The sequence below is a fragment of the Sphaerodactylus townsendi genome, linkage group LG06 (genome assembly GCF_021028975.2).
Source record: "Sphaerodactylus townsendi isolate TG3544 linkage group LG06, MPM_Stown_v2.3, whole genome shotgun sequence".
Classification (NCBI taxonomy): Eukaryota; Metazoa; Chordata; class Lepidosauria; order Squamata; family Sphaerodactylidae; genus Sphaerodactylus; species Sphaerodactylus townsendi.
In genome coordinates, this window is record NC_059430.1 from 58333736 (window position 1) to 58359195 (window position 25460).

Below are 25460 nucleotides of genomic sequence, written 5' to 3' on the forward strand. Positions count from 1 at the left end.
TGATTAAAAGTCAAGGTTAAGTAAACATATACAAAAAGATTCCTACTTACCTAAGTCAAAGTCATACATACAATAGGTCATCAAAATGTCATGAAGCAAAATCAAGCCAGGATTATCTTGGCCTTCATAAAACTTGTTTGTTCTGTCTGTCCTGTTTACATCTTTTTCTGGAAAATAAAGCAGAGATTTAATGAATTTTCAAAACAGCTTTTACTAAGCCTATATCTAAAAAATGCAGAATGCTCTTCAAGTTTCCAATTTTTCAAACACTGAGCTGAGCTTTGAAGTGTCAAGTTAGACAACTACATTCATGGCACATCATTTAAAATGCATTAAAGCAGCTTTTAAGAGTATTTAAAAGAAAAAAAATCCTGTCTCAAATAAGATGATTTCTTATAAGCAGATTTTCAAACACTTTCTAAATGTTACATACTTTTTATAGAAACCTAATGATTAAAATGTAAAACATTTTCAATGGGTTTTTTTAACCCACACAGGCATTTATTGCAGATATATTAAATGTAAAATGCTGCTCAAATCTTCTAAAGATGTGGTATTACCTTAAATTTAACAGCGAAAAGATGTTATGCAAACAAGCCTAATTCAAAGAGATTGTGTTGCTGTTTTAACTATTTGGTTTAGCATAGGGTGGTTTTTATTAGGAAATGCCATCTTGTCATGTTTCCTTAATCATTGCTGGGCTAAGTTTTGTTTAACCTTCAACATACACTATACAGACTTTACATTACTGCAGAGTGACATGAAGTTCACACTACCTCAAGACCCATAAAATTTATCATATACTTGGAAAAACTATGGTCAAACAAGAAAATGCATGCTACCCACTGAGAGTAGGAGTGAATGTCAGTGTGCTGCAATGAATGACGTAGTAGACGAGGAGACTCAAGTTCGAATCTACACTTTTCTATGAAGTACAGAATGTCCCCCTCTCTTTCTCATCCTAACCTACCTCATGGGACTAAAAAATGGACAGGGGATATATGTTGCTCAAAGTTCCTTAGAGGAAGAGGAACTTCCATTAATTACAATGTGATACATGTAGTAATACATAATACATATTCAATTTCTGAAAGGAAACTCACAGCTTCTTTGCATCTTTCCCACTCAATAGGCACCAAAGCAAATCTGAGCAAATTTTGAGGGCAAAAAGAAGCAACACATGCTGCTGCTCAACTGTGATCCGCTATAATATGCGCAAGAACCAAAACACTATGAAAGGATGCTACACATCCTTGGCACCAGGGGAAAATGCACTTCTCATGTATTCTGTAGTCAGGCTTGCTTTTACAGACCTTCAAGAATTATTTCTACAAAAGTTCATACACAACTAGCACTTTGGACTAGCCAGTGAAGTTAAGCAATATTCTACAGTAAAGTACAGTTCAGTCAAATACACTAAAAGTTTTGCTATCTGGCACTTGATTATCCAGAATGATCAGTTAACCAGCATTGCCCAAAGGGTAAGTTTCTCTCCTTCCACCATCATACCCCTGCCTCTTCAGGAATGTGCTCCACTCCTGTCTTTCCTGCTGACCAGTGAAGCCTCTGACCATTGCTAGACTTCTGTGAACTGTGCTGCTAACTATAGCATTCCTTAGGTGCCTCCTCATGACCACTCAGCCTGCCTCAAGTTGCCAGGAACAAACTCTTCTGGCTGGCTTCCAGGGAGTTGGCTCACTGGTCTGCTGTCTGTATAGGACAGCTCTTTGGGCCAAGGAGGAGGGACTTGTCAGCCACAGGGGATGTCACAATGACAGTCTTAAGGAGGGGTAAGGTTTGCTCACCACTGATTCTTTTGGGAGGGCTGAGAAAGAAAATAAGTTTGAGTATTCAGCACGTTTGATTAACTAGCACACCCCATTTTCCACAAGTGCCAAATAATGCTGTTGTTACTTATAAAATGTTTTGACATGGGCAGAGCATGAATAACAATGACATGTTTTCCCTCTTCATAGTGATCGTAATCCCTTTAGGCAATTTACCTTCTGCCTACAGTGAAAACAGAGGAAGAAAAAAGGAAGACTATCTTAAGTCCAGCATGCTAATCATCACACATGCTTGCCTACAAAAGAACTCCCAAAACTTGCCACGTGGATCAATCCCAGGTGCTCATTAGGTCACCCCAACCACCACTGTTCCTCATTCTCATTCTATATTTTTGAAGTACCTATAAGACTTCTGTAGTCTCTCAATCTGTAGTTTCTTCTTTCTTGTTCTTCACTGACAGATTTCCACTGGAGTTTCATCCTAAAATATTCATCTCTGAAGAAAAAAAAGAAACTAATTTGGAAGGTGTAGTTTAAAATAGTAGGAAAAATTGGGACCTTTTATATAACATAATTAGAAAACAAATTTTCTATGCAATACTTGGAACATGAGTAAAACTGCAGGCTGAGGCATGGGGGGAAGACATGTGAATGGGATGAACACAATGGCCACACTGTGTGACTCAAAGCTGGAAGGAGGAAAGTTGGCGCCACTGAGCACTACCTCAATTTCCTCCCATGAGCACAACTGCAAACCTCCCTTACTCTTCAGTATATAGGAAAGAAAATATCTGGAGTAAGACAGCAAGGTAATGGCACAACATTAAGGAGTTGCCCCAGACAGGTGCAAAGGAGATGTCCACAGCAGAACCATGATACATTCTGGAAAGCATACACAAATGTCACTCAATTAAGGCCCTCTACTCACATTTTTCTCTTCTGCACATTGGCTCTCTCTTCCCTAGTACTATTCCAAGAAAAATAACCCAAAAGAAATTTCCACACTTCCTTTCGTAAAGCATGACAAAGCCCCTAAGGAAAGAGACAGGGAGAGAGACGTATAACATGAATAAAAGGCAACATTAGGCATTTCATAAAATGCCACACCACCAACTGATTTAGATGCAAAGATCCATTAATGACGTCATGCCACAGTAGGTTGTATCACTTCTGTTTATTGCTACGGTCTCATCTTCTTTGCTTGCTTCCCTTTGGACTGTCCAGGGTGGTTGGTTTCTAGTGCCCTCATCACTTCCCCTTGATCAGAATTCTCATTTCCCTGCTGTCAAACACACCTCACTCCTGGCTCTTTCTTTAAATGCTCAGTAAGTTTCTTCCACTCTACAAGAAGCACTCTTTCAAAATATGTCAACATACTCACTAAGTCCCGCCCTTGTCTGTTGGTGTTCCTCCCTTAATGTGTTTATGCTTCTGATGATAAATTTCAGAATGAAAAAGAATACTTCTATTAACTTAGTATGCTTCATAACATTACATATTTTGTAAACCATCTTCTCTGTTCTCCCCCGTCTCCTTCCCTTATGTCTCATCAGTGCTTAAATTATATGCCTTCAGGCATGGACAAGTCTTTAAAATTTCCCTGAACTGCTTACAATACACAAAATGTTAGCAACACTTAATAATAACGGATTCCAACAATTTTTTTTAGAAATAATTAGAAAATGTTCTTCAGGCACCAATGTTTATACAAAAGCCCAATCTTACATTTTCTAAATATTTACCAAAATTGGTAAAGCAGGATTTAACTGAAGCCATCCCAAGAACCTTTTTAAAATATATATATAATTATATACCCAATTAGAATTGTGGAGCCAGCTGTTTCCCCCTCTCTTCTTAATCCAGTTTGCTCATATCCTGTATGCTTAAAAGCAAAACACCTTATGGATTTCAGTGAAATTTTTTATATTAAAAGGCTAATCATTTGACTAATTTTCATCCTGAAACAAGTGTGTTTCTCCTTTTATTGGCAATTGTACTCCTAGAACTCTACTCATACTACTGATATGGTATTACCCCCTGGCAATACTGGTGTACTACCTGGCTGTCACATGGTATAGAACCTGACCCTGTAGACTTGAAAAGCAGAAGAAAGCCCCTTGGTAAAAAAAAAAGAAAAGAAAAAGAACTTGGAAAGTTTCTTTTCAGTTAAGCTGGAGAACCACAAATTGTGTGTGTTTTTAAGGTCACTCAAAATTCTGGCAGTCTGAAATTTTTTACCTACTTATAGCTTGCCACAAAAGGGTATTCCCCCAAAATAAACAAGTACAAATTAAGTAAGAAAAATACAAATTAAGAGATACCCCTTTGAATATCATTTGCTTCACAGAGTCAACATTTAAGATTCTTCCTTCAGAATCCATATTCTTCATCCATTCTTCAATAGATACTGGCTGCCTTCTGTGAACTTCAGGCCGTTTTCCCAAATCAATCTTTTAAAAGAGATAGAATTACATAACTGTCAAGTCAACTATTTAATTTTTTTAAAGCTCTCTCCCTTGCTATTTAATCTTCAAACAACTCACTCGTGTAATGACTTCAAATCCTGGTTCTTCCTGTTGATTTATTTTTAGTCCCGGAATGGCATCACTAATGAAGTCTGCCATTTCTGATGGTGGTCGCTGCTGAGTCGCTGAGTCACTCCCACGTAAACTATCAAAAATGAAATTGGTCACTTTGGAAAATCCTCCCATCGTTGTTGTGTAAGGATCTTTTTTCAGTTTCTTAAGAATAGCAGAAAAAGAACAAGTTTTAAGAAAGGGTCTCACAAGCTTGAAAATGTATAACAAGAACTTAAAAGTCTGCTCTTAAGAACAAGTGATAAATTGTGCCAGAAGCCTATTGGAAGTTGACAAATCCAAGTTCAAGTGAATGGATTACAGTTAGGCTTGGTGATTCGGTAAAGCCAAATAAGCCCAAAAACCCCTCAAAAGCCAGATTCAACTTTTTTCGGGTTTTATTTGGCCCCGAATACAAGCTGCAACAACACTCCCAGATGTATACTTAGAAAACGCAATAAACCAAATTGGTATTCGGCTTATCAGGTTTTGGCTGGTTAAAGGGACTCTTCCACAGTGTCTAGCCACTAGGAGTCTCTTTAAACCAGCTTGAATTTTTTTTCAGACTGGCAAATCCCTCCTCCCCTTCCACTTTTGCTGTCTGTTCTGGGCTTTCTCTTGGGTCTGTGGGACTGCTTAAAGCCCACCCTTCCTGCACTGCTGAAGCGAGGCTGGCTATAGTCTTATCTTCTTCCTTGTCTGGCCTCTACATGCCCTGTCCGTTGGTTTCCAGTGTAATAAATGGGCTTGATAGGATTTGTTAGTTTCACTTCATTTAGTACTATAGGGTTTCAGTTTCCTTCTTAATGGGATATTAGCAGGTTCAAATAAGAGTGAAGGTTCTGGATTTGCAAATAGCTAAAAAGTGTAAAAGTAACCTTTCGGGATTCAGTCCCACCTTCACCATACGTGAAGATGGGCTGACTTAAAACACTGGTTACTTAGGCTTCAGAGTTTTTAGACCAGCTCCTTCCAGGTTCCTTTGGAATTTGGAGCAGTTTTTAGTACTTGCACAGTAGGACTAAGGATTTAGCTACTTTCCCCTGTTCTAAAAAGTTTTTTCCCTCCATTTGAAACAATGGGAAGCAGAGGGAGGGATGGGATCACTGTTATCCCCAACTGGCACTTAGTTGGAGATTTTATTTTAGGGGGGGGGGGGGCTCTGGTGAGAATCTTGCTCTGAGTAGTGCAACCAAATGAAGGAAAACTTGGTGCCCAGAGAATTAGACCCCAACCCACCCAAACTTCAAAAATTTGGTGGTTCTTACAAAGAGAGTCACCAGCAGCTGTGTGGCAAATTTGGTGCCTCAACCCAGAACAAGACTTCTACCAGAGCTCCCAATAAAATCTCTAGCGCAGTGCAACTAAAACACAACAGCAAGCCTCATGTAAGTCTGTGGTGGGGGGAAATAAACCATTTTTTCCCACACACGTAAGTCTATGGTGGGAAATTTTCCCACACATAGATTGTTGCTGAAACCTGCCAGATTCTTCAATCTTAACTTGGCTCCATTGTACCCAATGGGGAATATCTCGGAATGTCTGTAGAGGGTGCACTTTTAAGATAGAGGCACCACACTTTCAGAGTGGCTTTGGAAAAGTCTCCTGATGAGAGAACCCAATTTTGGTGAAGGTTGGCTCAGGGGGCAATGGGGATGGGGGCCACCCCTTTGAGGACCCTCAGAACTGGCCTCCCTAAACCAAACTTCACCCAACCTGAGTATTCTAACCAGGAGGGTCTCCTGAAGCCACCATGAAAGTTTGGTGTCTTTATCTTTGAAATGTGCTCCCTGAATACACAAACCCAGAAACTCCCCATTGGCTATAAAGAAGCCAAGTAACTTTAACAGGAGAATCGGGGGGGTTTCTGGGAATGTCTAAAGGGATATTCTTCAAGACAGAGGCACCAAACTTGCAGAGTGGCTTCAGGAGACTCTCTGGATAACAGCACTCAGATTTGGTGAAGTCTGGGGAGGGGGCAGTGCCACAGGTCATCAAAGAACTAGTCCTCATCTACCACCAGAAACCATTGGAAAAAAATAAGAGATGGTGGGACACCTTTTGGAGGCCCATAACATTGGGCCCCTTTAACCAAACTTCAGCAACTTTGGATGGTCTCATCAGGAGAGTCTCCCGAAGTCACCCTGAAAGTTTGGTGATGTTACCTTGAAAAATAAACCCCCTACAGATAGAAAACCGCAAAAACACCAAAAAATTCCTCATAGCTTTTTCGGGTTTCTCAAAACAGATATTCAGGTTTTTCAGGTTTACTAATAATGTGGAGGTCTGATAAAGCTAATCCAAATTTTACTGATTTTTTTTCATTTTTGCTCAAGCCTAATTAGTCTCTCTCTTCCCTCCTCAATTTAGCTGGACAAGAAGTATCCCAAGTCAGTTCATTTTAACATCTTGGTTGAACCCCAAATGTCCGGTATTAATATAGACAACAGGACATGCCTATTATCTCAATTCATTATCTCATTTTTCTCAATTCAATTTAAATTGGCTCATCTGAAGTCAGGCAAGATCCAATACACGGATCTATACCACAGAAGGTATGGTTTCAATCACTGCCCTTACTGTCACTCTGAACTGAGAAAAAATTTGAAGAAAGAGCCCTACAAGACTATATAAAAGATCCCAAAGAGGAAATAGTTACCCATTACAAACTTTTGGTACAATATCCAAATTATTTGCCTTGTACTTTTACTAAAGTTACAGTCACCCCGAATCAATACTGAATCTGCTGGTACCTCATGTTATATGGAGAAGTCTATCTAAAAAGTACAAATGGAACAGTGTTCATGGTGTGAATCTCTGCCAATGCCCATTCCAGCCACCACAACTCCCTCCTTCCAAAAGCCACTCCTTGAAATCAGAAAACCAGAAACAAAGAGGGACATGGAAACAATCAGGAATTGACAAAAATCATCACCCCCACCTGCATAAGTTGGCCCTATTCATGCAAGAACCCATGGAAGAGGTGAGTTACAATTTTCACCACTTCCCTCTTCTTCTACAGATCCGACCCTGCTATGCTGCAACTCACTAACCTGCCAAGGCTTCCCTTGAGATTGTCTGAAGAGTGTTTGAAGCTAAAATGGAAATATGGAGCTGCCACAAATGGCTTTCATGAACCCAGATCCATTCAAGGTTATTTGGAAACAACTAAGAAAGGACTGCAAACAAATAGGCAGAGGGATCTGTCACCAGTTTTAATATCTAATTTAAGAAATGGTTATTTTTATGTCCTGAAGCTTACTATAGGAATTAGAAGAACAGTAATTACATGTACCTGTATCAGACCATATGTTGGTTCATCAAGGAGATTTTCAAAGGACTGTGAAATACTCTGACAATTCACAAGAACTCTTCTATCGTGTGGAGATCTGAAAACAAAACCAATTTTTCTTTACAAATTTCTATACTTTCTTATAAGCTAACATTCTCTCTTTTGAGCACACCAACAATGCAACCATTATATTTTAAAATGCCTTGAAGTACATCTTTGCTTTTGCAAAACTAACCAAAAATTGTGCAAACCTTTAAAAGGACAGTTTGTGCATAATCTGGGAATGGATATGACACCACATTTAGAAAGTTAAAAGAATATGATCATCACCCCCAGGCTTATTCAGGAAATTAGCTGGTTGAATTTCCTATTGCTAGCGTCTGCAACAAATCACTTTATTACTTTTATATCACAGTTACCTGGAGCAGCTACCACTTCTTCTGTTATTAAAGTCTTAGATAAGACTTTTAATAAAATGCTATCGCTTTCCAATAGAAACATAAAAAGATACTGTGTGCACACCAGAGGATATGAAGAGATTACATCTTCAAATCAGAAGAGACCACATAATCAGTCCTGACAACATGACTGTTAATAAACTAAAAGTGAAACTGGCTAATACAAACCAGGAAACCCAGACTGTGTCTTGTGTCACGCTTAGCTACCCCACTTAAATGAATGCCCCCTTGAGATAGTAACGGATGGTTGATTGGACAACATTACCCAAAGCCAGTTTAATTAAAGTGAAAGTTGCTCTGGGTAATATTCAAAACCAATTCACACTCTCTAATCAACTATTTCTAATTTTCTAAGAGTTGAAATATATATTGTTTCAGTAACATTAAAACGAACTGAACTCAGTCTTTCAAAGAGACAAAGCCTCAAAAAATTTATTCCATCTCACTGAAGTTCTAATTTGGAAGTGACTAAAAAAAGGCTGCTTTTTAAATTTGCTGTGAGAGTTTTATATGTCTCCTCCAAGTAGCTCATGGCAGACACAGTGTCCCTCCCACCCCCACTTTCTCCTCTCCACAAGATTAATTTGAGAGTGACTGGGCCAAGGTCATTGAGTGAATTTTATGACAAAGTGTACCCTGGCCCATTTAACCTTAGTTTCCTGTTCTAACCAAACTATCACACCAGAAATGAAATGGCCTTGAGGAAGGGACAGGAAAAATCCAGACGAAAAAATGCAAAACCATCATCCTCCACCCATTGTTTTCTGTTTCTTTCCTGAAAACCTCAGGAACCTTTTCCTCAACAAAACTCTGGCGGAGTTGAAAGGTGATGGCTGTAAGGCACTAGCATAACCATGGTGTGTGTGTGTGTCTAGGGCTGGATCCTGGGGCACTGGGTCAGGTCACATGGGGGCATGTTGGCAAGCCACCCCCACCCGAACTCCATGTGGAGTTCGGGAGCAGGAACAGAGAGGAATGCTGAGCCAGTCAGTGCGCACTCACCCCACCCCAAACTCCACACGGAATTCAGAGTGGAGGTGGGCCTGTTTGAACACTGAACGGGTCAGCCACCCTCCGAACTTCACATGGAGTTCGGGGCGGAGTTAGCCCACACTGGCTGGCTCAGCGTTTCACTACATCCTTGATCCAGAACTCCACATGAGTTTGGGCAGGGATGCAGTTAAAGAGGCTTAGCAATGTGCCCCCACATGACCTGGCCAAATGATGAAAGGGGTGAGTTATATTGCTTGCCCTGAGTGCCATTTTAGTCAGTTACGCCCCTGCTGCCAGGTCCAGTTGCAAGTTGGGGAACCCGCGAGGAGTTGTGGAGATGCCTCACTTTTGCCATCTCCCTCCCCACACTATCTCCACTTTCCCTCCTACTAGCTACCCTGAAGTTTCACCTTTTCGATTTTTTCCTCATTCCTGTTTACCAACCAACCTAACTTTTATCTTCCCCCTAACTTCAGCTATATTTATTATTTAATTTATACCCTGCCTTTCTCACAATGGGGATCCAAAACAGCTTACATGATTCTCCTCTCATGTTATCCTCACAACAATCCTGTGAGGTAAGTTAGGCTGAGAATGTGTAACTGGCCCAAGGACACCTAGTGAGCTTTTACGGCAGAGTGTAGATTCTAATCTGGGTCTCCCACTTCATACTCCAAACTAAACACCACAACATATTGACTTTTATGGCTGCTGTTGAATCAAAGCGAGCAGCTGGACCTGGATAAGTCATAAAAGCCAGGTGATACTAAGTCACTCAGTTGTTGCTGATGGGTCTGGTCCCATTGAATCCTCTCTCAAAGGAAAAACAGCCATAGAAAAGACTGTCCCTCCCTTGTGTTTTGCTGACAGAAACAAAGGCTTGAGGGCAGACAATACTGTGTGGTTGCCACGTAATGGCTACTAAAGACAGTCCTTTCTTAAAGCTGCAAGTGCAGCTTCTATCATTTTTTGGGGGGAGGGGTATTCTACTATTTTTCAAAAAAATATTTCAGATTTTTCTGGTCTGTATTTATTACTTTTACAAAATGTATGCACTTTTTTCACAAAGGCCATCACGGAAGATCTGTTTTATATATTCATGACTTCAGCCTTCAGTTGTAAATATTCACAGATTGGGCCATTCTGAGAATTGGATATATTAATTCCTATGTATATTGTAGACACATACAAACACATTTTGAAGTACACATTGAAAGGAATTTTATCCACAATAAATATGCCAGAACATGTATAGCACATTATTGAAGAGCTCAATGTAATTTAATTCAGTATTCAAAGTTACCAGCCATACTGTGACTACATTCGACTGTAGTCTCATGTAGTCACAATATGTATGTTTCCGTCTTTATTCCACATCATTTTATTGTAAAATATGCATGTTTCTGTCCATACTCCACACCATTTTACTGTAAAATTTATGTTTTCTCTTTTCAGAGCTTTTTTTTTTCCTCTAACTCTCAGGTGGCAAAAACTAAGAAATGAGCTAAGACAAAGATTCTCTTTGTTTAGTATTGGAAATTTCACTTACTGAAAACTAAGGCACTACACTTTTAAACTTCATAATTTACAAACAACATAAATGATACATTTTTGTTCAAACAGTAAAATAAGTTTAGTTTGCTAATTATTTCATACTAGCAGCAAAGCCCATTGCAGGGGAGATGCAATGAGCCCCAGCAAAGGATTGAAGAGAAAGCATGTTCCCCTGCAATGGGCTTTATTGGGCTTGTAGCAGCTCCCTCCCTACCCTTCCTCACAGCGCACCACATACCTGGTCTAGTTCTGTGGCTCGGGGGTGGGAGAGGTGTGGCTTGGGGTAGATGGGAAGGAAAGGATTGGGGGATGGCGGCAAGGTGTTTTGGGGTGAGGGGAGGGTTGCAAGGTGTGGCTGGGGTGGGGGAAGGGCAGTAAGATGATTGTTGGGGAAGGGTTGCAAGGTGTGGCTAGGGGTGGGGGGATGGCGGCAAGGTGAGTTTTGGGGTGAGGGGAGAGTTGCAAGGTGTGGCTAGGGGTGGGCGAAGGGCAGCAAGATGATTGTTGAGGTGAGGTGAGGGTTGAATGGTGTGGCTAGGGATGGGGAAGGGCAGCAAGATGATTGTTGGGGAGGGTTGCAAGGTGTGGCTAGGGGTGGGGGGATGGCGGCAAGGTGAGTGTTGGGGTGAGGGGAGGGTTGAAAGGTATGGCAAGGGGTGGGGGAAGGGTGGCAAGGTGAGTGTTGGGTTGGGGGAGGGTTGAAAGGTGTGGCTAGGGTGAAGTGAGGGCAGCAAAGTGATTTTTGGGGGGAGGGTTGAATGGTGGGGTTAGGGGTGGGGGAGGGTGGAATGCAGATGGTTGGGGCGGCATTGCCTAGTGTGCTTTGGGGCCAGGAGAAGGAGGGGGCCTTTGCCAGGCTGCGGAGCAGCTGCTACTTGGGCGGCAATGGCCAATGGGAGTGCAGGAATACTCTTTGCATTCTGTATGGTAATTGGCTAAGGATTCATTGTCGGACTTCTAACCTTTAGCCAATTATGTATAAAGATACTTATTTCTTCCAAAGAAGACCCCACCCTAAAACTTCAAGATTTCTGGAAATGTTAGAACTCTACACTACAAAGGATCTCAATGCAGCTACAATTGAATTCTGCATTTGAATATTCTGTTTTATAGTCAAATACGTTTCTGTATTCAGAAGCCTGTTAACATCTCCAGAAGGAACCAGCTCTCTTGATCTACTACCCTTGAAAGTTGGACTAGTCCATGGGTCTGCAACCTGCGGCTCTCCAAATGTTAATGAACTACTATTCCCAACAGCCCCTGTCAGCATGGCCAATTGGCCATGCTGGCAGGGGCTGATGGGAATTGTAGTTTATGAACATCTGGAGAGCCGCAGGTTGCAGACCCCTGGACTAGTCCATATTAAATTTTCTTGTCAGCTTTCTTAATAAGTGGAACCATTGATAAAAATGACACCAGACCCAATGTAACTATTCCCTATCTTCCTTAAGTTGTTTGCTATAGACAGTAAACTGGGACACGAGATTCCAGTTCCAGCAGTGCTGCATTTCTTCTCCCATCTTTAAGAATTTCAGTCCTCAGATAGGCTGTGGCTTTCAACCAAAAATCATGCATGTGTGAACAGCCAAATCAAGTCATCTAACTACTCTTCAGAAAAACCTTTCCTCTTACCTTCAGTTTCCAAACCAGTGATAAAATTAAGCAGTAATGAATAATAAAACAAAATGCCAAAAGTTTTGAAAAACTGACACTGACAACTACACCATTTTTAAAAACGAAGCAAATACTGAGCCTACTGATACAAAGGTTGAAGGACCAGAGAGCTCTATTAAATATAGTTAGTAGCTCAGCTTAATTTCTATTAACATTACTAGATCCTACTGTTATTCTAGCTGTGCTAATTAACTCTAGCAAAGTTCACTTTGGTAATCCTCAATACTTACTCGCAGAGCACCACATATTTTTTAAGAGACTGAATCAATAAGCTGCTGTCTCCATGGTGAAAGTGAAGAGCTGGAAGAACGACATCATCCTTTAAACAGAACACCAAATACGACCATCCCATTCCTTCTTTGTTTTGCTTAATGGTCTTTAAATCTGTTAAGCTGAACAGAAAGGACCACTTGCTTTCTCCATTTGTACGAACAGTAGAATCTGAAACAGAAAAAAATTACCTTTTAGCCACTAGGGCCCACACCAGCATGCACAGGAAAATATCACCGATAATTCCAAGAGTCACCATACCACATTTGCCAATATGCTCTGAATCCAGTTTTTAATTTATGATTGCTCCCATTTATCTATGGTGGGTTACATATCCCCACACTTTTTCTTCAACGCAAGAAGCTTTCTTTCATTGGGAAAGGGTCTAGCATTGGAGGACTGCAGCACTATTAGCTGAGCAGAGTTATAAGATATAAACCCTCATTTATACTGAGCAAAGGGGATAAGTCAGCCTGATTTGCATGAAGGCCAAAGGTTCAGCCTGTCAGGTTAAAAGATGAAACCTTGGACTCGCTGCCAATCAAAGCAGATTCTGTTCAGTGTGTTCAGCACAGGGGTGTACCAGCCATGGTGACATGTGGTGTCACATTTCCCTGGGCACAGGCCAGTCAGTCATGTGGGGGCACAAAATCGCAGCTCTCCTTCCCAACCATCCCCCCCCCCCGCAGCCACTGAGTACAGGCAAGCAGCTAGTCCGCATTGAGCCTCCTCTGCCCTTTCCCTCCCTCCCAGCCCAAGCAGCAGCAGCAGAGGTGGGTCCTGGCAGGGTGGGTCCTGGCAGGGTGTGTTTGCCCTGAAGAAGTTTGGTTGCGCCTATCCCTGAGTACTGTGGCCAGGTGTGCACACTCGGTCCTGTGAGAAAGGCAGCATGCCCAGCCTCAACAAGTCTTCAACGCGGCACCCCTCCAACACTGCTCTGTGCTCGCCTGCTCTTCTACTCCTGCTCCAAACCACTTCCTCCGGTCCTACTCCACCTGGGTCTTCCCCTTCTGATGTCATAGCCATCCCATTCTTCCACACTTCCAAGCACTCTTCCCCACTCTCCAAGATTGGGAGCGGAGCCTCGAGCAACACTCTCTTTTTTTTCTCCCTCTCCACCTGCCCCCTCGATTCCAGCAGCCTTTGCACTCCTTGAACAGCAAAGTAGGGAATGGGATCCCAGGCTAAAGAGAGTCCCCTTTGGCTTGCGTGGACCTGAACTGGTGCCTGTCTGGCTGGAGGTAGAAAAGAGGATTTCCCACCCCCCACTGCCCATGCCAAGGGGCAGGAGCCTGGGCATCCTGAAGGTAGGAGATCCCGGGTTGGAAGGGTCTGTTCTCTTGGCTGATCTCGACCCGACTCCCTGTCTGGAGAACCCAGGCATCAGCAACCCACCCACGCAATTTCTTTATTCCCCACCTCTTGGAGCACTTCTCCCCACACAACTGAAGGAACGCAGACTTCAGAGACACCCACTCCCTTTCCAGTGCCTTCGCCTTTATGCCCCTTAGACAATTTAACCCTAAAGCTGCCACCCCCTTTTGAAGCTTCTTCCCAGCCCAAGAACTCAGATGTCCAGGATGGAAAGCTTTTACTCCTCATTTGTGATCTACTGCAACCAGGTAAAGAGGGGACATGGCCATGGTTAAGGGAAATACCACCTTACACACACACACACACACACACGCACGCACGCAGGCAGGCAGGCAGGCAGGCAGGCAGGCAGGCAGGCAGGCAGGCAGGCAGACAGACAGACACACACACACACACACACACACACACACACACACACACACACAGAGTTGCCTACAAGGGGGGCTAGGTGGAAACCAGCTGGAAAGAGATGAAGGGAAAGGTGGAAATATGGAGCTACTCAAGTGTACGTCAAATGGAAGGTGAACAAAAAAAAGAGCCAATGTTTCCCCCCTCTGGAAACCTTTCCCCGCCCCCACAGAAACTAGAGCAGACAGCTCCTGGTAAAACAGGTTGCAGAAAAAGTATGCAAAGGGAACCAGAGTTATCAATAGTTCTGTCCTAGGAGGGCAGAAGGGGGAGAGCAGCTGCCCATATGGAGCGGGGGGGGGGGGGGGCACAGAAAACTCAGATTTTGCACCGGGCTCCATTTTTCCTAGATATGCCTCTGGTGCAACACCATCAAGTTTGAAGTCTTTAGTCAATTAACTTTTCCTGAAACAGCTGTCATGCTTTTAAAGGCATAAAAATATAATTCTTACAATCTCCCTTTAACAAGGATATAGTATCTCTAACTAAAAATGTAGTTAATCAATGTAGTTAATATATCAATAGCTGCTATTAGGGTTGCTGTTAAAACAATTCTACGCAACCTTTTCCCCAAAACTTATTGTCCCCAAGGAGATGAATGAGATCATTACCACACTGACAATGGGAAAAGAAAGAATAGCCAAGCATGCAGCTGATTCAACAGTAACTGCATATTTTATTTAGTTTATATTTTTATTTATATTCCGCCCTCCCCGGCAGGGCTCACTTTCTTTTAGAGAGATCATGATTCATGCACAGTAGATATGTCAGCCCTGGAACTACTGCTACTTTCCTTAATTAAACAGCCTTTGTGTGTACAAGGGGGCGGGGGAGAATTCAGGCTTACTTAGGGTCTTCCCAATTTTTTGTATGCTTTAATTCAAAAAGAGTTCCAACATACTTCACTGAACTGCCAACCCACATATGACGGCACAGCTAAGAGAACACAAAGACCTTGCCAGGAATATATTACTAGAAATTTTGTAGATGAATAATACAATTCAGAACAATCACATCATCTGCGGGAGACTAAAAGGGGGTCATTGCTATGACAGATAATGTCCTTCAGTAAAACTGAGCTCAATCCAATTATGTGTGACACACACACACACACACACACACACACACACACACACACACACACACACGGTTATATACCCTGTTTCCCCGAATATAAGACAGTGTCTTATATTAATTTTTGCTCACAAAGATGCGCTATGTCTTATTTTCAGGGGATGTCTTATTTTTCCATGAAGAAGAATTCACATTTATTGTTGAACAAAAAAATGAACATTTATTATATACTGTACAGTAGTTGTCATCACAAACCAGCATAACTAGACAAAATGTGAATCCTATCAAGAATTTGTGCCTTCCCTCCTTCCCTATCTGGGGTGGTCTTGTCCCTGTCTGAGACCCCGGTTTTAGGGAGTCTGTCATTCAATAAGGCTGTTAGCCACAGAGTGATTGCTGTCCCACCCGTCTTCCAGACTGCAGGATGTCCCGGGAGTTGTTGAAGAGGCACCACCCAGGGTTTGCCTCTTCCCTAGATACCCTCCTCTTTTCCCCTCCTTCTGACTCTCAGGGCTTCCAATTCCCCCTTCCCTTCCTGGTAGCCCTTTCTTGCAGTTTCTCTCTGTTCTCTCCCTGTCTTGCTTCGTCTTCTCTCTCTCCCCCTTGCATTTCTCTCTCTTCTGTTTTGGCTCCCTCTCTGCTCCGTTCTCTTTCTCTTTCCCTTTCCTTCTGACTTTCTCCCTGCTCCGTTCGCTCTCCTTCCTCCACCCCAGCGCCTCCTGCTTGCCCCCAAGCTGTCCCCTCCGGCCGGACTGGCTGCACCGCCAGCCTCCCTCGTCTCATCCCCCCCCCTTTCTTGACAGCCCAGTGACCCTTCCTCCCCCTCTTGGAAGACTCGAGGGGCTTGGGCTGAGCTGTTGCTGGGCTCTGAAGTGAGCTGCAGGTTAGGGCTGCTAAGTCCTGAGAGGGGAATCCCGTCCGCCCTCCATCGCCTGCATGAACCACCACACCCTGTCCCTCGAAAGTCACTCTTTGCTTCTTCCAACGGGGCCTAAAAGCACCGAAGTCTCCCGACAGGCCTAACCAGCGGTGCCCAAGCGCTGCATAATCCAGCAACGCTAGGGAGCTGTTTGGTCCCCCTTCCCCACTTCAGCCGTGCATGCAGAAACCGACCCAGTCGCCTTGCAAGCCCAGCGCCCAATCGAGTGGGGAGGGACCCATTGCCAAAACAAACCCCCGCCTGGGCCAGCCTTTCCAACCAACACAAATGTGCCCAGGCCCGGGGACAAGTTTGCAGTTTTGCATCTCCGGGCATCCCTTGCAAAAAAATGGGAGGGAGCAATACCCACGATCCTTCCAGCGCTGCTTGCAAACCGCAGGGCAATGCTTGCTAGTTGCAACCCCCCCCGGGCCATTGTGGGGGGTGCAGGGAAAGGCTGCAACTTTGGGATCTCTTTGCAAGCTGAAGCTTGCAAACTTGCAGGGTGCGGGGGAAGGAGGAGGAGGTGGAGGAGAAGCGGGCTGGTAAACAAGAGGAGGAAGAAGGAGCCACCGTATCCCTGCGTGTGCTTGGTGAAGCTCCTGACCACCGCCTCGACGACCTCCCTCAGCACAACAGGCGGCCCTGTCATCATCCCTCCTGGGGAGATAGGGGCAGGAGCAGCAGCGGGAGAGGCAGCAAGGGTGGCGGAGGGGGCAGCGGCCGAGGCCCCAAGGTGAGCCCGAGCCTTGCAGGCGTGGCGGGGAGGGAGAGAGGAAGGCAGCAGCAGCCCGGCAGCCCACTTGCTCCTGTGCCTGGGCGCTGCCATCACTGCCGCTGGCGAGCCCCACCAGCCAGAAACACAGGCCAGACTGGCCCTCGGGCGCAGGTTCAAATGCCCGCTTGCTGCTCGGCCAGCTAGCTCTGGGGGCGGGCAGCAACCGCCTCAAAATATTAGAAGGGTTTTTTTTAACTTACTAGAAGAAGAGGAGGAGTTTGGATTAATAAACCACCTTTCTCTCCTGTAAGGAGACTCAAGGTGGCTTTCAAGTAGAAGGCGAGAGGGAGAAAAGAGGCACGACGACCTTTCCCAACGTGCACAAAGAAGCTGCTCTTTCCTCGGTGGCCCAAGGTTTCTTTCTATGGGAAAGAAAGGCGGGGTAAAAAGCCAAACGTTGCTGTTGCTGGTGCACTTCCTCCAGGGGCCGCTCCACAGCTTCCTGCTCTGGTGTTCTGTTCCGTGGCGGGCAAACAAAAACTTTGCTACGCCTTATTTTCGGGGGGTGCCTTATATTGATCACTTCAGCAAAACCTCTACTATGTCTTATTTCATGGGTATGCCTTATATTCGGGGAAACACGGTATTACAACAGGCAGCAAGAAAATAATAAAAAGCTCTATTGTGCTAGTAATATTCGTCCATAAACAGACTCTGCACCCACAGTCAACCAAGTTGGATGCCACCAGATTTTTAACTGTCACAAGAGGAAGGTGGGGGACCATTATGATCCTGAAAAAGGCTACAGTATGCATCATAGCCACACAGAACAAAGCTCCAGTAAAGAGTGAAATCAGACAGTAGAAAAGCTGGAAAAATCCAATCCATACCATTTTACCACCTCAATGTTTCTGTAATAGGAACAAGGGAAAGAAAAGGTCACCAATAAATGTTAAATGTTCTGTTACTGATTTAGGTCGCCAATCCATTCTCAGGGCCTAAAGCAGAACATCACTTAACCACTCAATACGAAAATGCCAAGTCTGAAATTCTTTTTCCGTGTATATGAACCTGCCTTATACCAAATCAGATCAATCAAAATCAGTACTCACTACTCAAATCAGCAAGTGGATGTATTTCACATTACCTTCTACCTGACCCTTTAACTGGAGATGCTAGGGATTGAATCTGAGACCTTCTGCCTGCCGAGAAGATGCTCTATCACTGAGCCACAGCCCCATCTGTTTTGTATTTTAAAATTCTCTGTCTAAATGTCAGGTTCTTTCACAGGTTTTTCAACTGGAAAACTAGGAATGTTATGAATAAAACAGTCTAAAGGCAGACGGAAGCACAATGGTATGCGACAGTCACATTAGTAAAAATTTTCTTTTGCTGTGAACTCATGAAAGAGTGTCATTTTGCATATACAAGCCCCTGCACAGCATATAAACTCTTAAGTGGTAAGTGTTGTGAATACCTAGAAGAAATAATTATCAGGTCCACCTATAGCAGTGGTAGCGAATCTTTGGCACTCCAGATGTTATGGACTACAATTCCCATCAGCCCCTACCAGCATGGCCAATTGGCCATGCTGGCAGGGGCTGATGGGAATTGTAGTCCATAACATCTGGAGTGCCAAAGGTTCGCCACCACTGACCTATAGCATTCCCAAATTGCTCCAGTATCTCACATAGTAATACTTAAGCTAGCCCCCGGTGGCCAAATATATACACCATCCTAAAATGTACCAATGCAACATTCTATTTACTCATACCCACACACCCCAAATATTACTTATTTAAAGATATAAATAATTCCAGGGAAGAAACAGTCTAAATTACATCAAAAGAACTGTTTTCTGAAACAAGGCAAACTGTAAGCCTCTTCACCCACTTCAATAGTTACCAAAAGATAAACATGATATTTGGCAAGGAAGCAACAGAATGTTTTTGTGTTGCTGACAACAATTCTGTCATAAACAAAGAAACTTTGCAATGTCAAAAACATCTCAACATTCTATTGTTTACAGGGTGTTTTCTAGAGCATCTAGTCTGGCAATTGGCCCTCTATCCTTTCTCAGCTAATCTGGCCATGTGGATTCTTGCCACAGTTATCTCAAGGATAGACTACTGTAACATAGTCTGAGTGGGTATCTCCTTGAAGTTCACTTGGAAACTACAGTTGGTAGAGAACATGGCAGCCCTATTACTAGGGGGTGGCGGGCACAGCATGCATGTCACACCCATCTTTCCACACTACACTGGCTAACAATAAGTTTCCAGGCTCCATTTAAAGTACTAGTTATCACATACAAAACCTTCATGGCCTGGGACCCACATACCTGTCGGATGGCCTCTTTCATTATGCTCTGCTGTTTATGTCATCTGAATGAAACTTTCTCCATTCAAACAGGTAAGATCAGTAACAGCATATTCACATGCGTTCTATCAGGAGGAATGGCCTGACCAAGAAGTCCTTGTGGAATGGCCTGACCAAGAAGTCCAAGAAGGCTCCCCCAGTACTACCATTTCACAAAATGTGTGAAGCATAAGAGTTTGGGAGGGAATTCTTGTAATGGAGTTAGATCTGTAGTGGGACAGAACAGTTCAGAAGTGCACACCTTCATACGGGACTGGGTACAGCATTGTCCTGTAGCTTTGTAATCCCAAACTATGAACTGCTTCTACTATATCAGTCTGGGCAGTTTGTTGTTCTCATTATCATTCAATGTTGTATTCCCAGTCCTACTGCATTGTTCATTTGAGGACCTATAACGTATGATTACATTTTGTTTCTCTTTCTGTACTGTGCAAGCCTCCTTGAGTCTCAGTAAGAAAGGCAAGCTATAAATAAGCTAACCAAATAAATAAGCTAACCAAATAAATGCACACCTTTGCTTCAATTTGCTTATAACCCCCATTCCCCATCCAGACAGATTATTACCATCATTGCTGCTGATCACCAATGTAGGATGAAGCTCAGGAGCCCAAATGGAAAAGAATTATGCAAGTCTAGCAGCAGGTATGCAGACTTGTGTTACATTTGCAAGACCAGCACAAGCCCAGAGCCAAATAAAAGCCTGTCCTTGCCCTGCAGTAGCCTCATCTACATGCTAAGAGTAGGGAGCAGAGATGCCAATGCACCTTTGATCATCTTTCAAAAGCCAGACCACGTGCTGCTAAAATAGTGTAATAAACAATGACGTACCTCCATTTGAATGTGGTTTCTTCTTAAAGGAGACTGTGTTGACCATATCCCATTCTGCTTCGTAACTGTTCATATGTTCTAGCCCCTGTAGATTCCTCTCTCTAGGAGTCTGCGCCCACTCTACAACTGAACTAGAATCCTATATAAGAAATCAAAGGAATATTTCTTGCAATTATAAAACCACTTTTCTTAACCATGAGATCATTTCCTATTTAAACAAGTATACATTTGGAAAAGCCCACTAAAGTTAAAGTAGAGTGAGCTGTGCCCAGAAGAGTGAGGAAGTTTTAATGCAATACAACTCAAAAGAAACATCAGTCCTTTAGTGCTAAAAGTAAGCTGGCTTTGAAAATAGTTGTCCTGCGGTTATAAGAGTCACACCTCTCTGCATTTCTCCACACCACTGTTCTTCTCCAATCCTCAGCTTACCCTTTTTTGCTATCCTAAAGCACCATCCAGGCTCAGAGTCCTGACCACTTAACTATTCAAGATGACATTTTTAAAAAGGCAACACAGATATAGTAAATCAGAATTATGCAGGAAGAAGCTGCCTATTTAATTGCTTTTGAAACATGTAGGCAGCTTGTCCCCTCTGTTTATACTAAATAGTACTTATATTTCAACAATTCCCTAATTTATTGGATCAGGGGCGTAATGCTATTGGGCAAAGTGGGCAGTTGCCCAGGGCACCCCCTTGTGGTGGGCGCCAAAAATTCAGGGTTCGTTTGTGGGTTTTTTGGTATTTTAGTGGGTTTTCCGTTTTTGGCCTGCAGGGGTGCAGTTTTTAGGCTAGCAGTACCATAACTTCAGGGATGTTTCAGGAAGCTCTCCTGATGCTATCACCCAGGTTTGGTGAGGTTTGATTCAGGGAGTCCAAAGTTATGGACTCCCAAAGGGGGCGCCCCATCCCCCATTGTTTCCAATGGGAGCTAATAGGAGATGGGGACAACACCTTTGAGGATCGATAACTTTGGACCCCCTGAACCAAACTTCACCAAACCTGGGAGGTATCATCAGGAGAGTCTCTTACTGATATCGCCCAGGTTTAGTGAAGTTTGGTCCAGGGGGTCCAAAGCTATGGTCTCCCAAAGGGGGTGCCCCATCACCCATTGTTTCCAATGGGAGCTAATAGGAGATGGGGGCTACACCTTTGAGGGTTCATAAGCTTGGACCCCTGAACCAAACTTCACCAAACCTGGGTGGTATCATTAGGAGAGTCTCCTAAATATACCCTGAAAGTTTGGTGCTGCTAGCTTAACAATTGTACCCCTGACAGCAGGCACCCCCCAAATTTCCCCAGATTTTCTGTTTAACCCCCCCCCACACACACACACCCCTTTGGCATGGATTTAAAGGGAGAATCTGAGGTCCCCAGTTTAAACCCTGAAAGTGACGCTGTTTCAGGATGGGGGAGAATCAACCCCAAAATAGCATCACTTTCAATGTTGTTTAAACTGAGAACCCCAGATTCCCCCTTTAAGGTGGATTTAAAAGGATAATTTGGGCTCCCTAGTTTAAACACCATTGAAAATTATGCTGTTTGGGGGTGGATTCCAGCATCACTTGTTTAAACTAGGCAGCCCAGATTCTCCTTTTTAATCCACCTTAAAGGGAGAATCTGGGGTTCCCAGTTTGTTTGTGTGTTTGTTTGTTTGTTTAATTTAGTTTGTATACCGCCCTCCCCCAAAGGGCTCAGGGTGGTGTCCAACATAAGTTATAAGATTAAAAACAACTAAACAATCAGGACTCAATAATTAAGAACCATATATGCATTACAGACGGCTTTAAAACTCCCCCCTCCCCCCTACTTGTACCCACGGGAGGCCAGATGTTTATTATATGGCGAGATGTCGATATTTAAATAACATTGAAAGTGTTGCTGTTTCACCCAATTGGCGGGACTGGATACAACACCATAAAATGTTTCCATAGCAGTAATAAAACATTTTTAAAGCATTTTGAAAATGTTTTCAAAAAAAATATTTCTGCTGTGTGGCATGGTCTATTGCTGTTTTCAGATTTGTGAGTTGGGGCATGTTCTATAATGTGATGGTGACTTTGAAACGACCTGGTGTAAAAAATCATTGCTTGGCCATGGGGGAGGGGGCGCGCCAAACTCCAGTTTGCCTAAATATGCCACTGGGCGTAGCTACAAGGGAGCTGGGGGGTACGCGTTGCACCGGGCATGCGCCTGGGGGGGCATCAAACTCAGGTTTTGCCCAGGGCTCCAGTTTGCCTAGTTACGCCACTGTATTGGATCACTGTTCTCTAATTGTAAAATCCAGTTTACGTAACATGTGATGGATTCCAGGACTTTGCTGAGTTGGAACAGAGCAAAGGTTCTTGAAACACAAAGAGTTAACAATCATGACTTCTGATTGGCTGGCATGTCAAATTCCAGGATGGCTCATGAAAAAGAAATGTTTTCTCTCAAAATGCAGGAAATAAAGCTCAGAAGTACCAAGTGCACAAGGGAATGGTGAGTTTCTTTCCACAGATATGAAAAGGCTTCCACATTATTAGAAAGAGGATGATGTTGAAGCATTTTTATTTAGTTTTGAAAGAACATGCCATAACGGACATTCATGAGGAAAACAAAATGTTGTATTTGTGCCCACTGGGGTGCTGTGTGGTTTCCGGGCTGTATGGCTGTGTTCTAGCAGCATTCTCTCCTGACATTTCGCCTGCATCTGTGGCTGGCATCCTCTGAAGATCCTCTGAAGATGCCAGCCACAGATGCAGGCGAAACGTCAGGAGAGAATGCTGCTAGAACATGGCCATACAGCCCGGAAACCACACAGCACCCCAAAGTATTAGACAGATGGGTGGAAATAAGCAAAGTTAAGACCTTTGATGAATGAAACAACTAATAAGTTTGGAACAATTCTAGACAAGTTCCTTCCCAACTCTGCTGGTTTCTAAAAGACAAGAAGCTTGAAACTGTGAATGAGGTCTCTTTTTTACTGGATGAGACAAAGGGAGATTTACTGGGAGCAGTAGTCCCAAGTCCCTTTAAGAAAAGTAAAGAATGGAGAACCAGAGAGAAAGCTGGGATACCATAGAACAGCCCGTAAGGCAGACCACTCCTGTACAAAACAAACCAGGAGGAATAGTTTGTTTCCACTGTCAGGAGGTGGAACATGTAAAATCACAATGTCCAAAGTTAGAAAAAGATAAGACCCCTACAACTGCTAAAACTGTGAAATTGGTACAGAAAACAGATAGTACCATAAGCGAGAACACCAACCCTGACTCCTGAGTAGAACCAAACCGAGGAAGGTGATAAAGTTTTACAAGTCTGGAGGATCAGAGAAGTTATAAATAAAGATTATGTGGAGGCCGTTTCAATTGATGATTGCAGTTTGCTCATGAAACAACTATGACAGAACTGGGCATTAACAAAACTAGAGATAGAGTCCAAGCCAGTTTTTATTGGCCATGGATGGGAAAGATACCAAAGCCTTTTTGCCAGTCAAGCAAAATGTGCCAGTTCATTGGAAAGTCACAAAATAAAATTAAGGGATTGTTAATTAAGGGACAATCCATACCAGTTGTGAAAGAAGCCTTGCCAAAGACCAGCATAGATATTGTTGGTCCAATTTTCCAAACAACTAGAAAAAGAAACCAGCACCTTTAGACTATAGTGGATTAAGCTACAAAATATCCTGAGGCAGTTCCACTAAGAAATGTTGAAGCAAAATCAGTAGCCAATGTTTTGCTGACTGTATTTGCCAGACTAGGATTCCCTGATGAAATCGTCACAGATTTGGGAACTGCTTTTATGTCTCAACTGATGAAGGGACTATTAAAAGCTTGAAATATAAAGCACCTAACAATGACAGTTATCATTCACAGTCCAACAGACTTAATGAGATATTTAATGGCACTCTCAATCATATGTTAGAGACCATAGCTACAACCACCCTAATGATTGATATTAACACTTACAGAATTTCCTGTTTGGGTCCAGGGAGGTACCCCAAGAAAGTTCCAGATTTAGTCCATTTGAGTTGCTCTTCGGATGTCAATCTAAAGAGTCAATGGACATTTTAAAAAGAAGTGTGGACTGGACAAGAACAAACTGAGAGCCAAGATGTGGTGACCTATCTACAAGAGCTCCAGGAAAACTTCAAAGAACTGCAGCTGACAACATGTATCAAGCTCAACAGAAAACCTGGTACAGTATGAGAGACAGGGACAGAGTTTCCAAACCAGGAAACCAAGTTCTTGCATTGAGATTCAGAAGACGACAAAAGCTGGAAGTTTCCTGGGAAGGTCCCTTCCATGTTGTAAATAAAATATCTAATGTAAACTATTTGATTGATACAAACATTGAAGGTGGACGTTGTAAGATCTTTGATGTAAGTATGCTAAAACCCTATTAGGGGGAATCTAGTCTTAAGGACTAGAGGAGAAGAAAAACAAGCCATCGCTTTGGGGAGCTAAGCAAAGAAAGTACCTTGAATGAAGTACTGTTGTCCCCTACCTTGGCTAAAGAACAAGAATGGCAGGTAAAAGCTGTTCTGAGTACCTGAAAATCTTTTCAAAGTTTAAAGGTAAAACAAAATTGAAACATGGGAGCAACAACTGTTATTAAGCATGCTTAGCCATTGTATGGGCTACTGGAAAACTAAAACCTTAGCTGTGGGGGAGGAAATTCACCTTCCACACTGATCTCTCAACTTTGAGGTGGTTAAACAAGGCAAAAACTACTAACAAGAATAAGGTGGAGTTAGCAATTACAAGATTATAACTAAAAATCACTCATATGCTACATCTAACTAAAAAATCACTCACATGCTACATGTTAGAATTAGTCTAAAACAGTCTTACAGTTCAATTGTTCCTTCATGTTCTTTAGATGTTCCTTGATAAAGCATCAGCAATGAAATTTTTACTTTGACGTGGATGATATCAAAGTTTAGAAGGGAACAAAAATTTCCTCAGGACATTTGGGGGTGGAGAGTATCTTGCAGCGTACTTCTTTATTTCATTTTTTTAAAATTTGTGAAATCCTATTCTTCTGCATTGTACGTTGTATGCAGTATATTCTTTTTGGCATTGACTTTTATAACTCTGTAACCTGCCTTGAGGTTCTACACTACAGGCAAACAAAAAATGAACTACAGAAAGACAATTACTGCTTCTATGTGTTC

The 25460-nt window shown here is 42.9% G+C and overlaps 1 protein-coding gene across 2 annotated transcripts in view; it reads right to left on the bottom strand.

Annotated features, from left to right (window-relative positions):
* TBC1D15 (TBC1 domain family member 15) overlaps nt 1–25460 on the bottom strand; it is a 46470-nt gene that overhangs the window by 14835 nt on the left and 6175 nt on the right. For both annotated transcript variants that reach the window (XM_048500779.1, XM_048500778.1), the window contains 8 exons: nt 20305–20443; nt 12565–12775; nt 7659–7752; nt 4331–4528; nt 4109–4237; nt 2716–2819; nt 2189–2283; nt 51–167 (listed from right to left, as the gene is read on the bottom strand). In XM_048500779.1, the coding sequence (XP_048356736.1) occupies nt 51–167; nt 2189–2283; nt 2716–2819; nt 4109–4237; nt 4331–4528; nt 7659–7752; nt 12565–12775; nt 20305–20443 (1087 nt within the window). The remainder of the gene's footprint in view (nt 1–50; nt 168–2188; nt 2284–2715; nt 2820–4108; nt 4238–4330; nt 4529–7658; nt 7753–12564; nt 12776–20304; nt 20444–25460) is intronic.